General features: G+C 40.8%; 1 protein-coding gene across 2 annotated transcripts in view; it reads left to right on the top strand.

Annotated features, from left to right (window-relative positions):
* dock11 (dedicator of cytokinesis 11) overlaps positions 1-21,077 on the top strand; it is a 100,112-nt gene that overhangs the window by 43,273 nt on the left and 35,762 nt on the right. The window contains exons 20-35 of one of the 2 annotated variants that reach the window (XM_033609299.2): positions 1,169-1,292; positions 1,534-1,646; positions 1,851-1,934; positions 2,058-2,147; positions 5,726-5,847; positions 5,941-6,010; positions 7,637-7,762; positions 8,066-8,137; positions 8,659-8,805; positions 9,163-9,246; positions 10,433-10,544; positions 10,947-10,985; positions 12,028-12,209; positions 13,278-13,391; positions 15,157-15,232; positions 19,109-19,197. In XM_033609299.2, the coding sequence (XP_033465190.2) occupies positions 1,169-1,292; positions 1,534-1,646; positions 1,851-1,934; positions 2,058-2,147; positions 5,726-5,847; positions 5,941-6,010; positions 7,637-7,762; positions 8,066-8,137; positions 8,659-8,805; positions 9,163-9,246; positions 10,433-10,544; positions 10,947-10,985; positions 12,028-12,209; positions 13,278-13,391; positions 15,157-15,232; positions 19,109-19,197 (1,644 nt within the window). The remainder of the gene's footprint in view (positions 1-1,168; positions 1,293-1,533; positions 1,647-1,850; positions 1,935-2,057; positions 2,148-5,725; positions 5,848-5,940; positions 6,011-7,636; positions 7,763-8,065; positions 8,138-8,658; positions 8,806-9,162; positions 9,247-10,432; positions 10,545-10,946; positions 10,986-12,027; positions 12,210-13,277; positions 13,392-15,156; positions 15,233-19,108; positions 19,198-21,077) is intronic. The other variant, XM_033609300.2, reaches the window with a different exon arrangement.

The following is a 21,077-nucleotide window of genomic DNA, read 5'->3' as shown; positions in this document are numbered from 1 at the left end:
TGTGGGAAGGTATCAAGTATTTCAAGTCAGAAGGCTCAAGTCCAATTAAAGTCACGAGTTGTTGGTGTTAATGTCCAAGTTGAGTTGCAAGTCCTTTTTGATTTTGTCAAGTCAGGTGTTATGTTAGTCATCAAATGTATGACTCCAGTCTGACTTGAGTCCAAGTCATATAACTAATTATTAATATGATCATTATCATTAATGCACAGACAATTCTGACATTTCAGAACACCAGCATTAAAGGCTCTCACAATCTTATGGAAGTCTCTGACTTTCCCAAGAGAGACTATTTGAGCTGAATGAATTATTCACACTCTTGTCATAAACTGGAGAGTTGTGATATCCATTCATAACATTCTTCAGCAGTATGTCGGTTACTAGATGTGCTAGTTGGGAGTCAGTTCAGTGTGTGTCACTTCCTCTGAGAAATGTTTGTTGATCCTAAAGAAGGGCCAAAGGCCGAAACGTCATCAAAATGAAAGCAATGCACATACTACCAGAGTGTGCCACACTTTTTTCTACCACCACTTCCTGTGAGAAAATCAGCACATGCAAGACAGGGAAAATACATTTCCTTGCTGGTGCTGCCCCCTGGTGGATAATTTGTTTTTTCAGGGATTCACATCATGTGTTCAATGTGTGAAGTGCTTAACACCACTACAATCCAGTATGCAAACAAACATTTATAAGTGATTAATTAATATTTATTCAAAGTCAAAAGAGAGTTGAATGACATACAGGCCAAGATGCCCCACTTTCAATTAGTTTTGTAACAGTTTTGTTTGGCAAAAAATAAGCAACACAAAAATGGAAATGACCACTATTCTTGAGAGAGTGCAAAATGTGCTGAAGATACATGTTTCTAAAAATAAGGCACTGTATGAGGAACATGGGTGGCATTTATTTTGGAGTTGTATTCTAAAGTAGAGTGACGTCACAATAAGAGATAAAGTTTCCTCAGTATGATCAACAAAGTATGAAATTAACATTTTTTTGATTTGTCAAATAAATCTCTTAGCATTGGGGACAACTTCTAATGTTTTTTAAGTAGCACTCTGCATCACAACTAAATTGAAATTCATTATTGGTATCAGTATGTTCCTATTCTGTCAGTGAGAAGAATGCAATTATGAATTAAATTTAAGGTGATGTCTTCCACTGTGTACAGGTGAAGATTGAGCTGCCAGTCCACGTTCATGAAAAACACCACATCCTCGTCACCTTTTACCATATCAGCTGTGAGTCCAGCAGCAAGGCCAGCAGCAAGAAGAGAGAGGGAGTCGAGTCACTGGGTGAGTCTGTGTGGAATTGTCTCTGCCTTTGACTGTATTTATATGACTCCTTAAACGCAACATTATTAAAAAAAAATGTAACCAAAATCACATTGCAGGCTACAGTTTTCATGTTCTCAGAGGGTTCCAGTAGTTTCCTTATTTATTTGAATTACAGTGTGCTTGGCTTTGTTTTATTATGTGATGTATCCTGATAAATGAGGACCAGTGAACCCAACACGGCTACTCTCATGTCTCCCAGTGGGCTACTCTTGGATGCCTTTGCTAAAAGATGGGAGAATGCAGTCTGTAGAGCTCCAGCTACCTGTGGCAGCCAACTTGCCTCCTGGATACTTGTGTCAGGACACAAGAAAGGTACAGTCTTGTTTTTTTTAAACCAGTTCTCAGTGAGGAGCATTACAGTCCCCTCTTTCTTTTCCAGATTCCACTAATGGTCAAGCAAAAATGAAAGGCGATAGATACACAGAGGAGTTGACATCAAACAATAAAATACTGCAGATATCTGAGTCAGTCTTTTGTTAATCAATGTCCATAAAAAATATGTGTGTACTCCAACAGTCTCAGCCAGATATCAAATGGGTGGAAAATGCCAAGACGCTGTTCAAAGTGAGGACCCATGTGGCATCAACAATATATGCTCAGGTCCAACACCTCATTCCTTAATCATTCTTTGAATACCCACATACATGTACAGTATGCATTAAGGTAGCTGGTATGAAGAGAATGTGTGTGGATGATAGTAATGTTGTATGGTTTCCTTCACAGGACCTGCATCTACACAAATTCTTCCAGCACTTCCAGCTGATGAGGACGACGTCAGAGGGCAACCCAGCAGAACTTATCAAATACCTGAAGGTGAGATACTCTGAGGCAGTGTGCAGTCAGGGATCAATTTACAGGCTTACTAATGTATGTAAATCATTTTTGCATGGCACCAGCAAACTTTCCATCTTCTCTAAAGCCTGCAGATTTATAGCAATTTTGGGTTTTCACAGTTTCATTATGTAATTGAAGGTATACTATGCAATACAATTGTCAGTTGCTGCTTGTAAACAAGGATCAAGGATCAAGGATTTTATTTGTCATTGTGGATCACAACGAAATTCAATTTGGCACCCTAATCGCAGCAATTAAAAAGAAATTTAAAAATGATGTAGCACAAAGACACAACACAGCCGTTGGCTAAAAAGGTTGAGGAGAATTATAAATATTATAGATACTAAAAATGCAGGTGAATAAATATAGGCAGCAGCCTGTAAAGTGCATGCAGTCCAGCTGGAGACAATAGCAGCATACCATACAAACAGTGATGCAGGTAAAGTGCAATGATTGGGTTGGCATGACACATTCTCACATACAGACGCACACATGCACGCCCACCCAGACAGGCACGTACACACACACACACACACACACACACACACACACACACGCACACAAGCACGCACACACCCACACAACTATAACTTGCAGTCCATCCTGACAAGGCTGTTCTCAGAAGGGAATGGCAGGGTGCGGGGCTGGGGTGATTGAGGCTACAGCTCTGGGGAAAAAGCTGTTCCTCAGTCTTGTGGTTTGAGGTTGCGGTATCCTTTCCCTGATGGTACAGGGGTAAACAGGTGGTACCCTGGGTGTGTTTTGTCTGTACTGATTGATGTCGCCTTCCTCTTCAGGCGGTCCTCACACACCGAGTTAAGGTCTGGGAGCGCAGCTCCTATAATCCTCTGCGCTGACCTAGCCACCCGTGGCAGGTCTTTCTTGCACTGTGCAGCCTGCGTACCACACCATACAGCTCTGACACAAGATACTTTCTATTGTACTCCTATAGAAGTTGATGAGCAGTGGTGGGGGTAGGCCGGCATGTTTCAATTTTTTCAGGAAGAAGAGCCTCTGCTGGACCCTCTTCACCAGGTCAGAGGTGTTGAGTGACCATGTTAGGTCCCTGGTGATGTGTACTCGTAGAAATTTTATGGAGTCCACCCTCTCCACTTCTTCCCCATTGATGGAGAGTGAGGACTATGTGGTCCTCCTGGACCTCCTAAAGTCCACAACACACACCCCTGGGGTGCAACTGTGTTCAGAATTATGGTGGATGATGTCCTGTTCCCCACTCTGACACTCTGTGGTCTGTTTGTTAGAAAGTCCACTATCCATGAGCAGAGTGAGGTTGGGAGACCGAGGTTGGTGAGTTTCTGAACCAGTTTATGGGGGATTATGGTATTAAATGCAGAGCTGAAGTCCACAAAGAGCATCCTGACATATGTGTTTGGGTGCTCTAGGTGGAATAGGGCTGCATGGAGTGCGATAGAGACGGCATCCCCTGTAGATAGATCCCCTTTATAGGCAAATTGATGGCTGTCCAGGTCTGCAGGGATGCTGGCTTGTATGTGTGACAATATCAACCTTTCAAAGCACTTCATGATTACTGGAGTGAGGGCAACAGGACGATAGTCATTTAGGCAGGTAACCACAGACTTTTTAGGTATGGGTACAATGGTGGTGGACTTAAGGCAGATGGGTACTGAGGCTTTGTAAGATAAAAGATATTTGTAAAAACCCCTGTTTGGCTGGTCGGCACAGGACCTAAGTATCTGGCCGGACACCCCATCTGGGCTGGAGGCTTTGTTGGTGTTTATTGTTCCTAAAGCGGACCTCACCTGGTGACGCTGGAGAGTGTCTGCTCCCCCTCTGGCTGTGCTTTATCTGGCATCACCCTGCTATGCTGCTTGTCAAAGCGGACGAAAAAGCAGTTCAGGGTGTCTGGGAGATCTCCGTCCTGACTAACCAGGGTGGTGTTACGTTTGTAATCACTTAAGGTTTTAATTCCTCTCCACATACTCCGAGGATCCTTGTTTTCAAAGTCACTCTCTGTGCGGCGCCTGTACCTGCCTTTGGCCTCCCTAGTGCCTTTTTTTAGACCCCGCTGGGCAATTTTGTAGGCCACCATGTCTCCTGACCTGAAGGTGGTGTTCTTCATCCTGAGCAGCGACCTCACAGTGCAATCGAACCAGGGTTTCTGGTTAGGAAAAATCCTAATGGTTTTGGTGCTCAATACTGTGTCGGTGCAGAAATTAATATAGTCAGGGACGCTGGCAGTATACTCCTCCAAATCAGCCCCCTGCGAGAATACCTCCCATACTGTAATGCTACCACAGCCTCTTCCCTCCATACCTGCACTGTCTTCACGGGTGGTTTGTTTCTGCAGATGACTGGTTTAAAGGATGGGATCAGTGTCAGGGAGACGTGGTCAGACAGGCCAAGTTGTGGAGATGGTGCAGCTTTATATGCCCTCGAGATGTTTGTATACACCTGATTTAGGATGTTTTTCTTTCTGGTTGGGAAATGTACATTTTTGTGGAGTTTTGGTAAAACAGTCTTGAGTTCAGCATGATTAAAATCCCCTGCCACAATTACCACGCCCTCTGGGTGATCATTTAACTGGTTATGCAGTTCCTCCAGGGCTAGTTTTGGGCCAGCACTTGTGGTGGAATGTAAACAGCTGTGATAAGGATGGCTATAATCTCCCTCGGCAAGTAAAAGGGCCTGCATTTTACTGCTATGTATTCCAAGTCCGGGAAACAGTGCCTCTCAATTACGTCTGTAGCTGTACACCAGTCATTGTTTACAAAAATGCAGACTCCTTCCCCCCAATCTTACCAGAGTCTGCAGTCCCATCAGCTCGATAAACAGAGCAGCCCGCTAGTCCAATAGCCTTGTCAGGGACGCTACTATCCAGCCAAGTTATTGTGATTACCAGTGCTGTGTCCACAAGTTTTGTTGCTTACAGTCTCACTACATTTTAATTAAGTTCCGACCTCACCTTCACGCTGTGCCCAGGAATGTCCTGACCATGGCAAAATAAGAAGATCCAGGCAGATGGCAGTGGAAAAATACCCCACCACAGATTTCTAATGGGCCATAAGTAATGATTGAGAAGGATTACTTTTGTATTAGTCTATACTAGAGTTCTGATTCTCTGCCCGAGCCCAATTTGGCCCGACCTGACCCACGGGGTTCGGGCTGGGCTGTTATTTCTCCTTATTGCCCCCAGCAATCTCCAACACTACAGGAAAGCATCTGCAATTCAATCTCTTCAACTCTCACTGCCTGTGGTGTCCCTCAAGGTTTAATTTCAGTACCTGTGTTGTTTTTCCATTTACATACATCTAGATTTCACTAAGTGTTCACATCTAATGATCATCACATGCAATTAAATTAAATTAATTTGGTCCCTGTTTTGATGAAGAGGTAAGGGAATTTCATATCAACTTTAGTCTTACTGCCAAAGTTGATCATAGTTTTGCCTTTAAAATCACCTTCTTGAAGACCCCGATGAGCAGAATCATTATCTTCTGTAAAAGTTAATTGAAGTCCAAGTTGAGTAAACTTTACATGACACTCCTGTGTGTCCATGTATTTCTTTCTCCCTTTAGTGCCTGCATGCCATGGAGACTCATGTAATCATCAACTTCCTACCAACGGTGCTGATGCAGCTGTTTGGGGTGCTCACAGCAGCAACCAAAGAAACCCATGAGATTGCTGTTAACTCTCTGCGGTCAGTTGTTCACTTGTGTAAAATGTGGCAGCAGATTGTACTAATCAATACTGATAAAAATGCTCACAGTATAACCCTGCTCTGTGCCTCCAGTGTGATCATACATATAGTCTCCAGATGTCATGAGGAGGGCCTGGAACACTACCTGCGCTCTTTTGTTAAGGTAATCTACAAACAAACTCTTATGGAAGCCCCATTTCAGCCAGTGTGATGGGAAAAGAGATCCTTTAAGTCAGTCTAATAATGATTTAGTATTGCAAAACAATGAGAAGCTTTCTCAAATTAATGATTTAGTATTTTGAGATATTTACTCATTATTTTGGGATGCTAAGTCATTATTTTAAGAAATTTTCTTATAATTTTGATATATTTACTAATTATTTTGAGATAAAGACTCATTATTTTGAGAAAGTTTCTCGTGATTTTGAGTTATTTACTAATATTTCTGAGATACCAAGTCATAATTTTAAGATACTAATTTTTTGAGATGCTAACATATTATTTTGAGATATTTACTAATTTAGATATTAACTTATTATTGTGAGATGCAATCTTTTTTTATATATATTTTTAAGTTTCTCATAATTTTGAGATATTTACTAATATTTTGAGATAAAAACTCATTATTTTGAGAGAGTTTCTCATTTTTTGAGGTATTTATTAATTGCTTTGAGATTTCAGGAAAGTTTTACATAATTTTGAGATATTTCAATCAATCAATCAATCAATTTTATTTATAAAGCCCAATATCACAAATCACAATTTGCCTCACAGGGCTTTACAGCATACGACATCCCTCTGTCCTTATGACCCTCACAGCGGATAAGGAAAAACTCCCCAAAAACAACCCTTTAACGGGGAAAAAAAACGGTAGAAACCTCAGGAAGAGCAACTGAGGAGGGATCCCTCTTCCAGGACGGACAGACGTGCAATAGATGTCGTACAGAACAGATCAGCATAATAATTTAACAGTAATCCGCATGACACAATGAGACAGAGAGAGAGAGAGAGAGAGAGAGAGAGAGAGAGAGAGATGCAGGTAATGACAGTAGCTTACAACAACATTATTGAAAGTAATAATATTATAGTTATAGTTCTGGCTACTGTGGTACAATATGTTGAAAGTATGTATTAATATCTGGCAGCATACATGTGTGACAATAGTCATATGTGTATAATAACAGTAGAAGTATGACTAATGACTAATGATGGCAGCAGCAGCAGGAGGCATCTGGCAGGACCACGGCAGCAGCACAACCACACACGTCACGCTGTCCAGGCACCGCTGCGATATGAGTTAATCTGAGAGACAGTGGAGCACAAAGGCTCCGGAGAAGAAGCCGAGTTAGTGACATCCAGAATGGCTGAGTTAGCAAGATGCAGTAATAGAATACGAGAGAGAGAGAGAGAAGGAGAGAAGGTGCCCGGTGTATTATAGGGGGGTCCTCCGGCAGACTAGGCCTAAGTCAGCCTAACTAGGGGCTGGTACAGGGCAAGCAATTTACTTTTTAAAGATTTACTATTAATTATTTTGAGATACTAACTCATCATCTTGAGAAGGTTTCTCATTATGTTTCTATACTCAATCTTTTTTTTGGGATACTTGTCGCCAGTCATTGTCTCAAGATACTCTGTCATTATTTATAGAAAGTTTATCATTAAAATTACTTAGAAGATGCTTTTTTTCATCACACTGGGGGAAATGGGCTTCCATATGCACTGCCATAGGGGTTATAGATTCAGAAGAATCCCATAACGTTTTTCTTTTTCTTTGGCCATATCTATTTAGTATGTGTTTGTGACCAACAACCTTGCATCAGGGAACTCAGCGACCACCCATGAGGTGCTGGCCACTGCCATAACAGCCACCCTCAAGCAAACTGCGGACTTTAACACCAGCAACAAACTGCTCAAGGTTTGTGTTCTGCCTTTGCCTCACTTTGTCAGTCTTGTTGCAGTACCAATATTGAACAGCAGGTAGCATGTTTGCCTATAACATAGCTCATCAAACCATTTCTGTTTATTCTATTGTTATCACCTCTAGAGAACATGTCCATAAACAGGCAGCTGCTTGTACTGTAACGTTATCTCTGTGACAGTAAGGATCATATCATTGATGATAACATCCACACTGTTGTACTTTCCAGGAAGGCTGATTAGCATATTTGGAAATACTACGGTAATCTAACTGCATCACTATTTTATTCCTTTCCCTTAGTACTCCTGGTTTTTTTTTGAAACCATGGCCAAATCCATGGCCCAGTACCTGCAAGAAGGCAACCGCTTTAAGGTTGGTAATGTGTGATTTCTTTTTCCTTTGCAGAATCAAGATTGAGCAGCTTATTATCACTTTTTTGTTTTGTTTTTTACTTTTGTGTGTAAAACAATGTGAGTCTGTGCTTGTGACACTACAAAAATTTCTAATGTCTACATCTGGCATGGATCTACTTTATACCACGTGGTGTAACAAAGTATGTCAGCACAGTTTGCCAAACCTCACACACACTCAAAGAAAGAACATGAGACACAAAGTGATTCATTAAGCTGCGTGTATATTCCACATTCCAGTGCCCTGGGTCTGCATATCATCTGGGCTGTGACCCACAGTACAGCAGCAAGCAAAGTCATGGCTGTAGCTGTATGTTGCTGTTAAGAAAGAGAGAAACTGCAGTCTTTTTAGAGAACATGTATACCCCTAAGTGTATTTATATACCATTTATCTGTCTTCATAAGCTTTCTGACTGACATTTTAACTTTTCTGATGCCGTCAAGTGATGTATAGTTACATATTTGTCCTGACCATCTCATTAGATGCCCCGGGCCCAGCGCTTCCCCGACAGTTTCCACCAGGCACTCCAGTCGCTGGTGCTTTCCATTATGCCACACATCACCATCCGTCACATGGAAATCCTGGAGGAAGCTCGCTGCATCAACCTGAGCCTGGCTAATTTCATCAAGGTCTGGACGCCACATGCAAAAACATGAAACACACCATGTAAACTGACTAAAGTCTGTTTGATTGGGACACATTTAGAAACAAACTATCTGATGACACACTTGTGCTATCAAACCATCAAAGATCATTTTTCTTCACTATTTCCTACCTGAAATAGTTTCTGTCCTCAAACTGTACAAGTCAAAGTGTATTGAGTTTCTCGTTATTATGCAATTGTTTTTATTTTTAATTCTGCTCCAGAACACAACAGCTGTTTGAAAGTATTAATCTGTCTCAAAAATGTAAATGTAAAATGTATTTGTTTTGTCTGAGATGGCACCCATCACAGCATGTTTGCTAACAGTGCTTTCTCCCCTCAGAGGTGCCTGACCGTCATGAACAGGGGCTTTGCTTTCGGCCTGGTCAACCACTACATGTGTCATTTCGGTCTCAAAGATCCCAAGGTACATGTGAATGTCGGAGAGTCGAATCGTCAATCTGAGACTCCTCAGTTAACTGAGTTGGCTTCAAGTTGAGCAATTTTTTGTTTTGGTTTTGTTTTGTTTTTCGCTGCTCAGTGTGCTTTGCAGTGTAAGTCTGGGGATGTTTTGGTCCCCAGATTTTGCTGTGGAGTGAGGGTTCTTGACTTTCACGCTACTCTTTGGTACAGACAGTTGGGGATGTGATGCAGCAGCACAGAGAGTAAGCTTTCCATCATAAGGCTCTGAGATAACATTGTCTTCTCTCTTCTGCTTGGAAGTATTGAATTTACAGCTCAGATACTTAAAACAACACAGTCTCTGGCTTTTGTTTGACATCTAGTGGCTGTTCAAACAACTTTACTTTACTACAAACTTTATATGGAAAAACAAACAAACATAAATGAATCATCAAATATTCGTATTAAATGTCTGAATTAGATTCGACTGACATAATTCTCTGTCATTTACATCCCTACCTTGCATCCGTCTCTGGACATGATATCTCAAGAAGGCCTTGAGGGACTTCCTTCCAATTTGGCACAAACGCCGCTGGGACTCAGGAAAGAACTGGTTAGATTTTGGGAGTCAAAGGTCACTGTGACCTCACACATTTTTATTTAAATATCTGCCAGGGCATAATGATGAAGTGATGACATTTTATATCCAGAAGGCCAAAGGTTAACTTCACTGTGACATCATAATGTTCTGCAAAAACACTTATCTAGCCATTATTGAATTTCATAACTCAGGAACAGAAGGGGAGACATTCTGTCAGATACTGAATTGGTGACGTTAATCTTAGGTGTCCACCTTGAAACTGTGCTGATTGTGTAGATCTTCTATGCTGCTTTGGGGAAAGGTGTGTGAAGCACCCATGTTTTCACAGACAGGCCTAATAGTAAACTAAAAATGTTTTGCTGATAAGCTACTTTGGACAACTTGTTGCGTGTTCATAACAGACAAACATGCTGTGTCTCCTGCCCCGTAGCTCTGCTTGTATCAGCCGAACATTTGACTAACAAATTAAGGCAACACAGGTACCTGGCAGGCTCTGTTTCAGGAGCCCTGTCAGCAGCGTCGAGGATTATATTTGAACAATATGCACTGAGGCGGTTGATAAAAATTTGAATTTGTGGGGCGCACACCAATGTCTGTATGTTTGCCACAGGTGCTGACTGAGATGAAATTTGATTTCCTGATGACAGTGTGTAACCACGAACACTTCATCCCTCTTAACCTGCCCATGGCTTTTGGGCGCACCAAGCTGCAGCGGGTACAAGGTGAGAATCAGATACCATAGTCTACCTTTAGTTAAATGTGTTATGCTTCCTACCACACATGTAACCACTGACAAGCTCTCACATGACCCCCCCACCCCTCACCGATCTTGTTCTGACCAGCATCCACCACACTGATCCCCTCTATTAACCTGCCTGATTGTTCGGCCCATGCATACACAGGTGTTAGCAGGTGACGAGTCACACCTACCTGCCATAACTCTGATTAAGACCTGCTTAACCAGTTTTCCAACACTTGACACCATTTGTTACACAATCACAAGAAAATAGCAAAACAACTGTGTGCTGTGGAAATGCTGCATGGATTGTGAACAGTTTCACCCCCAACTTCTTTATTTTTACTCCCTCCCTCTCTGTTTTTTTTTGTGTTTTGCTTGTGGTCAGATTTTATTCCGTATGCGACGGAGCTTTTTGGCCCTGTAGGTAGGTGACGCTCACCGCACCATACCGTACATCAACGCCACCATGTTTGCCGCCGTATGCAAACCTCCTCGTTCTGGCCTGCACTAACCTGCCATCCTGTCAGCTCCCCCCCTTTTTTTCTCATAGGACACCCTGTCACTCCCACTCACTCAGCACAATACTAATGCTAGGATAACGCCTTCACATGCCCGAGCCTGTGTGTTGTAGAGGAGAGGAGCTTGGCTGCTATGGGAATCAGCTGACCCTCTTTTTGTAACGTTCAAGTGACTTCAGTAACATCTTTCACAAAGCTGCGGTTCTCTCTCTTGCTGTTTGTGTCTGCTCTCTCTCTGTGTCTCTTTCTCTCTGTCTGCCTGTCTGCCTCTGACATTAGAGAAGATAATTGCAGATGGGTTCTCAGTTCTCAGGATGCATTGCCTGATTTGATATTAACACAGCATTATTGTGAAGCTGTACGTCATTGTTTGTGTTGAAACGACAACTTCTCATTTCCAGTGGCACGCTTCTCTGATTCCTGATGATTGATGCACAAAATGAACATTTACAACCTTGTACATTTCATAATGACAACAATGAGTAATGAATTCTTTTAATTCCTCCTTTTTGGTGTGGTGTGCAAACATTAATGTCTGAATGAATGTTGTGTTGTTGAGATCCTGTTGCATATTGGTTTGCAGTGTTGCACTTTGAATGATTGGATGTTTACCACAGTTTGCCTCTGTATTACAGTATAATACAACTTACTGCACAGTACTGATTACACCCCATGTAATAAGTGACATACTGAACTAAACATGTAAGACCAACAAAGCAATTATTGGTCACTGGTTTGGATTTATTCTAAATGTTTGCTATCTTCTATGTGACAAAGAGATGCAGTAAAAACACACAAGACTTGTTATCAGATTTTAGTATTAGGAAACTTCCCCTATTCAGCACCTAAGTCTAAGTCTAACAGTATGTCCAAATAAACCATATTGTTATCAGCATCAGTTCAGCCCATGCTGTATACACTGACACTTCCTGTCTGGCCCAACAACAGAGCAGAGTCTGGAGTTCAGCCTCACAGAAGACTACTGCCGAAACCACTTCCTGGTGGGCCTGTTGCTGAGAGAAGTGGCCGAGGCCTTGCAGCAAGGGCCCGAGGTCAGACAGCTGGCCGTGAGCGTTCTCAAGAACCTGCTTATTAAACACGCCATGGACGACCGCTACACAGCGTTCAAGGTGAGGGAGGGCGGGGCGCACGACGATAGGAGGACGAAGAGACAAGTAGATACAAGAGAGGATAAAATCACAGAACAAAGCCAAAGTCACTGTTTAGATTAATTGTTTTTGAGACTGACGGTGATATGACTAGAAAATTAATCCTAGCTTTGGTTGTTGTAATACTGGACCTGAAATGTATTTTCTTGGCCCCTATACGACAAGTTAACAAAACTTTCTCTCTCTTACTTAAAACTCATATCTTTTTTTTTTTTTTTTGGGAACATTTTCTTTATTGTTTTTTTAACAGAACAGAACATTCCCAGACATGGGACCTCAATAAATAAATAAATAAATAAATAGGAATAAATAAAATAAAGAGGCATTTTGCTTTACATTATACTTAACCTTTTTATTTTTATTTTCCCTTTTTATTTAATTTTTAAGAGAATAGAACATATCCTAATATAGGACCTCATAAACTAAAATAAATTACAATAAACAGACATGTCACTGTACTTTTTTGTGGAACTTTTAATTTTACGTTTTTTTAAAAGAAAAAAAAACATTCCCTGACATACCTCACAAAATAAAATAAAATAAATTCTGTAAATTGAGTAAATTAGTTTGAATGTCTGCACTGCATACATTTCTCAGCTGAGCAAATAATCTAAGATCCTTAAAGCCACTCATGTGTGACAAATGCACACATTGTCTCCTCTCCTGCAGTGCAACCTGTTGAAACAGATCCCTATTCTTTGCACGCGAAAAGTTAATGTTTTGCAGTGTACATATAATGAACTGCAGTTAAACGGTACTTTCAACCCCCCAACAAGATACCGATGTCTGTTATGCAAACAAGCCAGTGTTCAGAGTGCAGGAACCATTTGATAGTAGCTGATAGAGTTGTGTGTTTAAGGACAGGCAACAAATGTGTATTTAACTTGTCAATACAGTCTTCTCTTATTACAGGTGTAGTCGTTTTGTGTGCCTCGATAACTTAATGAAACGTCACTCATCATTAAATGTTTGGCAGTTTGATTTACATTTGTCATTAAAAGGCTCATCTAGTCATATTTAATGTTTCAGAACCAACAGGCCAGGATCTGCTTACTCTACCTGCCACTTTTTGAACTGCTCTACCAGAACTTGAAGCAGCTGTCTGCCCAGCCACACACCTCCAGCCCTGGGCTCGGCCTCAATGTGAGTCCCCTCATAACCCTGGATTTCCACAGTGGGGTTACATAGTGCTTTGTTACTGCCTTCTAATGCACACTTACAGCACATACGTCTGCTCCCTAATGCATTGTTAATTACATTAAGAAAACTGTTGTACTGTAAAGATTGTCCTTGTTCAGGTGAAAAGGAGACTTAATTGAAATACAGAGGAGCCTTTAATCATCTGCATGCGTCACATGTTGACAGTATTCTTGTCAATTCGGCAGCAATATAATCCATAACTAACAGTATTTGTGTACAAACTTTACATTTTGGATTTTGTAGCCTCAACTGGCTACCACTGGGAGGAGACCGTGGGAATGAGAGGCGAACTGTTTCAAAAGCTGGTTGCCGGGTCAGATACACGACAAATCAAACACTGACTTTTGTTCACTCCACAACTTCACCACATTAACTGTGGAGCTACATTAGGGTCAAAAGTTTTGTACTTGAAAAAATAAAATTTGAAACTGAAAATTCATGTGTTGATCTGATTCTTTTGAAAAATACAACAATGTATTTAAAATAAAAATAAGTGTATGAAATGTTTTTTCAGGTTAAATATAATTTTGATTCACTTTGGTAATTCTTTTGAATAAATAATTTATTTTCATTTTTCACTTCCATATATATTTTGACATTTGAGGTCTTATTTTTTTCAGTTGCATGTTTTATCTTTTCAGATTCAGATCTTATTTTTTACAGTTTCAAATCTTATTTTTTCACTTTCACATCTTTTTTTTTTTTCAGTTTCATATCTGTTTTTTGAGTTTCAGACTTTTGACCCTGATGTGGCGTGGGGGGGCATGGCATCAACTGAGGGAGGTGTGGAATCATGAGTGACAGTGCCTTCAGGGAACGTAGGAACTGAAAAAATTCTGACTCAACACTTAGAGGCCTATACACCATATTCATGTGACTGGCAGTGTAAAAATTGATGCCAGTGACAAACTTCCATTTAGAAATCTGTTTTAGACAGTACTGAGCACCAATTGCGGTATAAGAGCGATAAATTATGCCAGATTTTGCAGTTCAACAGCCACAATTTGAAAAGATAGAACATGCAACTGAAAAATATAAGACCTCAAATGTCAAAATATATATGGAAGTGAAAAGTAAAAATAAATTATTTATTCAAAAGAATTACCAAAGTGAATCAAAATTATATTTAACCTGAAAAAATGTTTCATACACTTATTTTTATTTTGAATACATTGTTGTATTTTTCAAAATTCAAGATCAACACAAGAATTTTCAGTTTCAAATTTTATTTTTTCAAGTACAAAACTTTTGACCCTAATGTAGCTCCATAATTATCCTACTTTTCCACAGTACTAGAGAACCAAGACTGGTTCAAAGTCAGTGTTCAATGTGAGACCCCTCTGTTTACTATTTACCCAGTTTGCTGCTTCCTGTTTGGTGCTGGAGAGCGCAGCTATTGGATGTTGACATTGTTCATGTCATTGAACTTCAGTATTCGCATGAGCCAAGACTAAAAACCTATAATAGTATTGAACATGTTTGATTTTACAGGAATGTCAAGATGAGAAAAAGTCTGACTTAAGACAGCTCGGACTGAGTTTTATGACCACCTTACACCAAACAATTGAGACATACATATGTTGTCTGTCATACAGTTTAAGCATTTCTCCAGTTTACTCAACTAAAACCTGAAGCAAGTGTTACATATGTAACAGTTTACATTTTGACAGTAAGTCAGATTTCCTTCCTCCATTTTGTGGTTGTCCAGGGCTCCAGAGATGACCTGATATCAACTGGCACCACAGACAGCAGGAGAATCAGCACTGCAATCGAGAGAGACCACGGTGAGTTCAGAGCCGCAGTCACTGCTCCGATACATATGTCGTCTGGCCTCGACCTCTTCCTGTTTACAGATCATCCATTATCATCACCACAGAGGCAGAATTTATGTTACACACAACTCGGTCCATTAGCAGCACTCTATCTGAAAGCAGTAGCCGTGTGCCAGACATGTGCCACTCAGAGTGTTCTGTACATTGTTGTTGATTTATTTCTTGGAATTGAGCGCCACATACATCACAGCACTTACCCAAGGTTGGCTCTTCTGTGATGATGGAGACATTTTAGCTGCATGCCATTCGCTTGTGACCTGAGTGGATGTCAAGAGGAAAGTAGCACCCACGGAAGGACGAAGGATGTTACAACAACAATAATAACAAAAAGCAGGAAATAAACAGTCAGTGCTACAGACAACACTAGTCCAGCACACATTGAACTTAATGAATATTTATCTTTTCAGATTTCTGTGCTCAGCTTCAGTGTTCAGTTATAACTTACCTGTGAAGTATTATTATAATCCACAGATCGATATTATACCTACAAAAAACAAAAAACAACCTAAATCCAGTGGAATATGTATCCACAAATGGCTATTGCATCGTTTCAGGTGTTCCTATTTCTCCACTTATTATCCATAATTTCTTGGTTCTTCTCTGGTTTACATGTAAAGATGCAATCCTCTTGCTGTCAAAATGGTGGCTGAACTCTGGCCTTTGATTGAAACCTCACTTGAGCCAATGGGAGTTTCCATGCTGACAGTCTGGGGCTCAAAAAGTAACGAGGGCTTGTGTTGAAGGTGCTGCCTCCCTCACTTTCTAAGCCCCAGAGCCAATCAGTAGCCAGCAATTGACCTGATGGCTTGTGGACTACAGTAGCTCAGTCCATAGGGACTTGACCTGGAGAGGTGCTAGGTCACCCGCTGGGCACTGCTAATGTGCACCGAACCCCCAACCACCCAGGGTGCCCGTCCAAGGCAGCCCCCTCGCTCTGACATCTCTCCATTTAATGCCTCTATAGGGCCTATTTGTGCATATGTGTTTATTTATTTTTTATTATTTATTTTACAGGCCTGTGTGTATATGACAACAGAGTGAAAAAAAAATTGAATTTCCCCGTGGGGATTAATTAAATATATCTTCTTCTTCTATGGGTCTTGTAGTCAATGACAGCTGACCTTCAGAGAGAATTTAGATTTCTTATGTTGTTGTTATGTTTCTAAGGAAACTTATGTACCTGAATGACAAAAGCACTTACACTGATTCTGACTGTTTGGGAAGACGCCTCTGAGTGTGACCTTTCAAATGAGACATGCATGCACATGTACTAAAAATGGAACAAGGATAGCTTTCATTTTACTTTGGATAGGCGTTTTAGGTGAATTTAGGATAAGAGGATGCTAAAGCAGCAAACCATTATTTACTATGTAAAAATGTAGTGCATGTACATATCCCTCCGGCCAGCTCATCCGTGGTGCTTTGTACTGCTCATACAGTGGTTACAGCTGATATCAGGATGGCATCATTGCAGATGTGTTGTGCCCACCCTCCGATTCCCCTTCCATTGTTTAGCGTCGTTTATGCAGTTAGCACCGTGAGCTGCGAGCTTGTTCTTCTACGTAGTGAACCACGAGTGCCGACAACTCTGTCGCACCATGTGCAGAGGCGATACCTCGTTGCAGCGGTCGTAGGTTTGACTCCGGCTTGCAACCCTTTGTTGCATGTCAAGCCCCACTCTTTCTCTCAACCCATTTCACTCTGTCCTGTTCATTGGATGCAAAAAGCCCCAAAAAAATAATCTTTAAAAAAAAAAAAAAAAAAATGTTATAGGGTTTTCCAGCAAATTCAGTACGGTATTTTCATAAAGTCACAAGAGACTGAGCTGAGTAGCTTCTTTTCCCTGGGGGTTACTAGGGTTATGTTCTCAGACTTCACAAAGCCTCCAAACAGTGGAGTTCCCCTTAAAGGATCTATTTATCTGCTAAATAGTATGTATCAATGAAAGCATAATGTACAGTACAGTGCATGTGGTATGTATTTTTGCATCCAATATCAGCCGAAATTCACCAGGATAACAGGATGCTAAAGCAGCAAACCGTTATTTACTATGTAAAAATATAGTGCATGTGCGTATCCCTCTGGCCAGCTCATCCATGGCGCTTTGTACTGCTCATACAGTGGTTACAGCTGATATCAGGATGGCATCATTGCAGATGTGTTGTGCCCACCCTCCGATTCCCCCTGCCATTGTTTAGCGTCGTTTATGCAGTTAGCACCGTGAGCTGCGAGCTTGTTCTTCTACATCGTGAACCACGAGTGCCAACAACTCTTGCACTCTTAGTTTCACGTAGAGCCCCTTTAAATGTTATAGCATTTTCCAAGGCATTGGTAGCGTAGTGGATAGTGCAGGCGCCCCCATATGCAGAGGCAATGCCTTGTTGCAGCGGTTGCAGGTTTGACTGCGGCTTGCAACCCTTTGCTGCATGTCAACCCCCACACTCTCTCACCCCATTTCACTCTGTCCTGTTCATTTAAGGCAAAAAGCCCCCAAAAAATAATCTTTTAAAAAAAAATTAAAGAAAATGTTATAGGGTTTTCCCGCAAATTCAGTATGATATTTTCATAAAGTCACAAGAGACTGAAGATAAACAGTAGTCAAAATTTAGAGCAGCAGAAGATATGCTGACTTTTACTCTCTAGTCTGAATCCCCAACACACACTTCCCCAAATTCAATTCAGTAGCTTCTTTTCCCTGGGGGTTACTAGGGTTATGTTCTCAGACTTCACAAAGCCTCTCCTGCTGCGTGAAAACAGTGGAGTTCGCCTTAAAGGATCTATTTATCTGCTAAATAGTATGTATCAATGAAAGCATAATGTACAGTACAGTGCACGTGGTATGTATTTTTGCATCCAATATCAGCCGAAATTCACCAGGATAACAGGATGATAAAGCAGCAAACCGTTATTTACTATGTAAAAATATAGTGCATGTGCGTATCCCTCTGGCCAGCTCATCCATGGCGCTTTGTACTGCTTATACAGTGGTTACAGCTGATATCAGGATGGCATTATTGCAGATGTGTTGTGCCCACCCTCTGATTCCCCCTGCCATTGTTTAGCGTTGTTTATGCAGTTAGCACCGTTGGCTGCAAGCTTGTTCTTCTACATAGTGAACCACGAGTGCCAACAACTCTTGCACTCTTAGTTTCACGTAGAGCCCCTTTAAATGTTATAGCATTTTCCAAGGCATCGGTAGCGTAGTGGATAGTGCTGGCACCCCATGTGCAGAGGCAATGCCTTGTTGCAGCAGTCGCAGGTTTGACTCCGGCTTGCAACCCTTTGCTGCATGTCAACCCCCACTCTTTCTCTCACCCCATTTCACTCTGTCCTGTTCATTAAAGGCAAAAAGCCCCAAAAAATGATCTTTAAAAAAAAAAAATGTTATAGTTTTTCAGCAAATTTTCATAAAGTCACAAGAGACTGAAGATAAACAGTAATCAAAATTTAGAGCAGCAGAAGATGTGCTGACTTTTACTCTCTATTCCGAATCCCCAACACACTTCCCCAAATGCAATTCAGTAGCTTCTTTTCCCTGGGGGTTACTAGGGTTATGTTCTCAGACTTCACAAAGCCTCTCCTGCCGCGTGAAAACAGTGGAGTTCCCCTTAAAGGATCTATTTATCTGCTCAATACACAGTACAGTGCATGTGGTATGTATTTTTGCATCCAATATCAGCCTAAATTCATTGTTGTGATTGGAAGTGTATCTTCCCTAAATTCCCAAATGCCACTGCTAGGGAGCTTGTACGAATTGAGTCATTGCATATATACCTAATTGTGCTGCTTTCAGTCAGTATTAAAAATACTGCACTGTGTTTGCTCCAGGTCTGCCAGCTCAGAATGGCCATGTTGTGAGGAGAGAGGACTCCAGAGGCTCTCTGTTTATGGAACCAGGGACACCAGACAGCATTGAGGTGAGCTCCTCTCACAGTACCTGACCCCTTATTACTAAACACTTTACTAATGTAGTCCCAGCACAGCCTGACATGTCATACAAATAACTTGTAGAAAAGATAGGTTACACAGTCCTCTCTGTGTAGGGTGTCTGCTTTCTCTGAACACATGGCCAACATAACAAGCCCTTCACACTTCCTGCTGTGCAACTGTGGCATATTAAATGTGATGGGATTGAAAGCACACTTGTATTGCAAGAATCTTTATCAAACACTTGCCAAAGACTATTTTTAAATTTCACATCCAATCTGAAGTTCTTTTGATCTGGACCTCCTAGACTGCTGGACACCCCATTTCATACCGAGGGAGACATCTTAATTGGTTTGTACTGGAAAACACACAGACTTCATGTCAACACAATCTTTTTCATGTTCCCTGGTCTGATGCAAGAGCTGAGTGTGCAGCTGCCGTCTCTTTAGCCAGATGTTGAATAAAGACAGACTGAAGTAGACTATATATCATCTGTGTAAATACTTACTTTGGGTACTTTTCAGCATACCATCTTTGGTTTGTGGTAGCTGTTAATTTGAAACACAACAGCTTTATGGTTAAAATTTGCTTTCAAGGATGCACTTCTTGGCCACGCTCCCTTCTTGGCCACACTCCCTGCGGATCCTTAATAAGTCTTAAAAGGCATTTTTCTTTTTTCTTTTTTTTTTTACCAAATGCTTCTCCCATCAATGTAAATATTTAACTAAGGATTCACAGTATGGCTAAAAACACTACACGGCAATGCAGACGAAGCTTAGTTTATTTTATGCAAAATATTTTGCAAACTCAGCATGATGGGAAGCATACCAGTCAAATCCCACATGCAGAGTGAGAAACAAAATCGCTAAGAAAACTCTGCAACAACCTCCAGGTATTCCCCAGGTTATTTCTACCCTCATCTCTGCCACAACAAGTCAAGTTTTTCTTTATAATTGCATTGCTGATGTTTCATGTTTTTTTGTTTGTTTTTTTCCAATTTCTTTATTGTAAAATTGTAAATAAGCGACATTTCAAGCGACATTAAAGTCTTCAAAGTATAACTTGCTTTGAGCTGTAGAAACCCTGGGTCCATGTTTTATGATGGTCAAATGGGTACGGGTTGGGTCCCATTCTATTACCGTGGGTCTCTGGCCTGTTAATCATCCTATGTAATGTGAATCTGAGAAAACCATGATCAGCACCGATCACAAGAGAAACTTAAGTAAATTGTATTTATGAAGTGCCTTTCGGGACAAGAATTACAAGGTGGTTTACAATAAAAATATTAATGAAAAATAACAATAGAATCGAGAAACGGAAGATAAGTTATTAAAACTGTAACAGAGAGTAACAATATAAAGGCATTAAAAAAATAAAAATTAAAACTGCACAGAAGGCAAGTAATATAAAACATTATCAAACAAAGTGCTTATGAAACAAATGAGTTATTAACAGCTTCTTAAAAGTATCCACTGGCTCAGCATTTCGTACAGCTAAGGGAAGACAGTTCTCAAAAACATGATTACCTTTAGTTTTTAGACAAGATATACGGTCAGCAGACCTGAGGGATCTCAGTGATCCCACTGCTAGGGAAAACAATAATTCAGAAACATATAGCAGAGTCTGCCCATGTAGTGCTTTACAGGTGACTGAAAGAGTTTTAAAATCAATTCAGCATTCCAAGGGTAACCAATGTAGAGTAGACATACAGGACCAATACACTGCTGTGTTTTCTCAGAAATGTTTTAAGGACTTTTGTTTTGTCACGGTTAAGCTGGAGGAAGTTGTATGTCAACAAACCCCTGACAGCATTAGATAGGTTTGCAAAGTAGAGAGTTTACTAAGATCATTCATTTCAAATGAGAGGTAT

Source organism: Epinephelus lanceolatus, chromosome 22 (genome assembly GCF_041903045.1).
Source record: "Epinephelus lanceolatus isolate andai-2023 chromosome 22, ASM4190304v1, whole genome shotgun sequence".
Classification (NCBI taxonomy): Eukaryota; Metazoa; Chordata; class Actinopteri; order Perciformes; family Serranidae; genus Epinephelus; species Epinephelus lanceolatus.
This window is presented reverse-complemented; position numbering and strand designations above follow the sequence as displayed.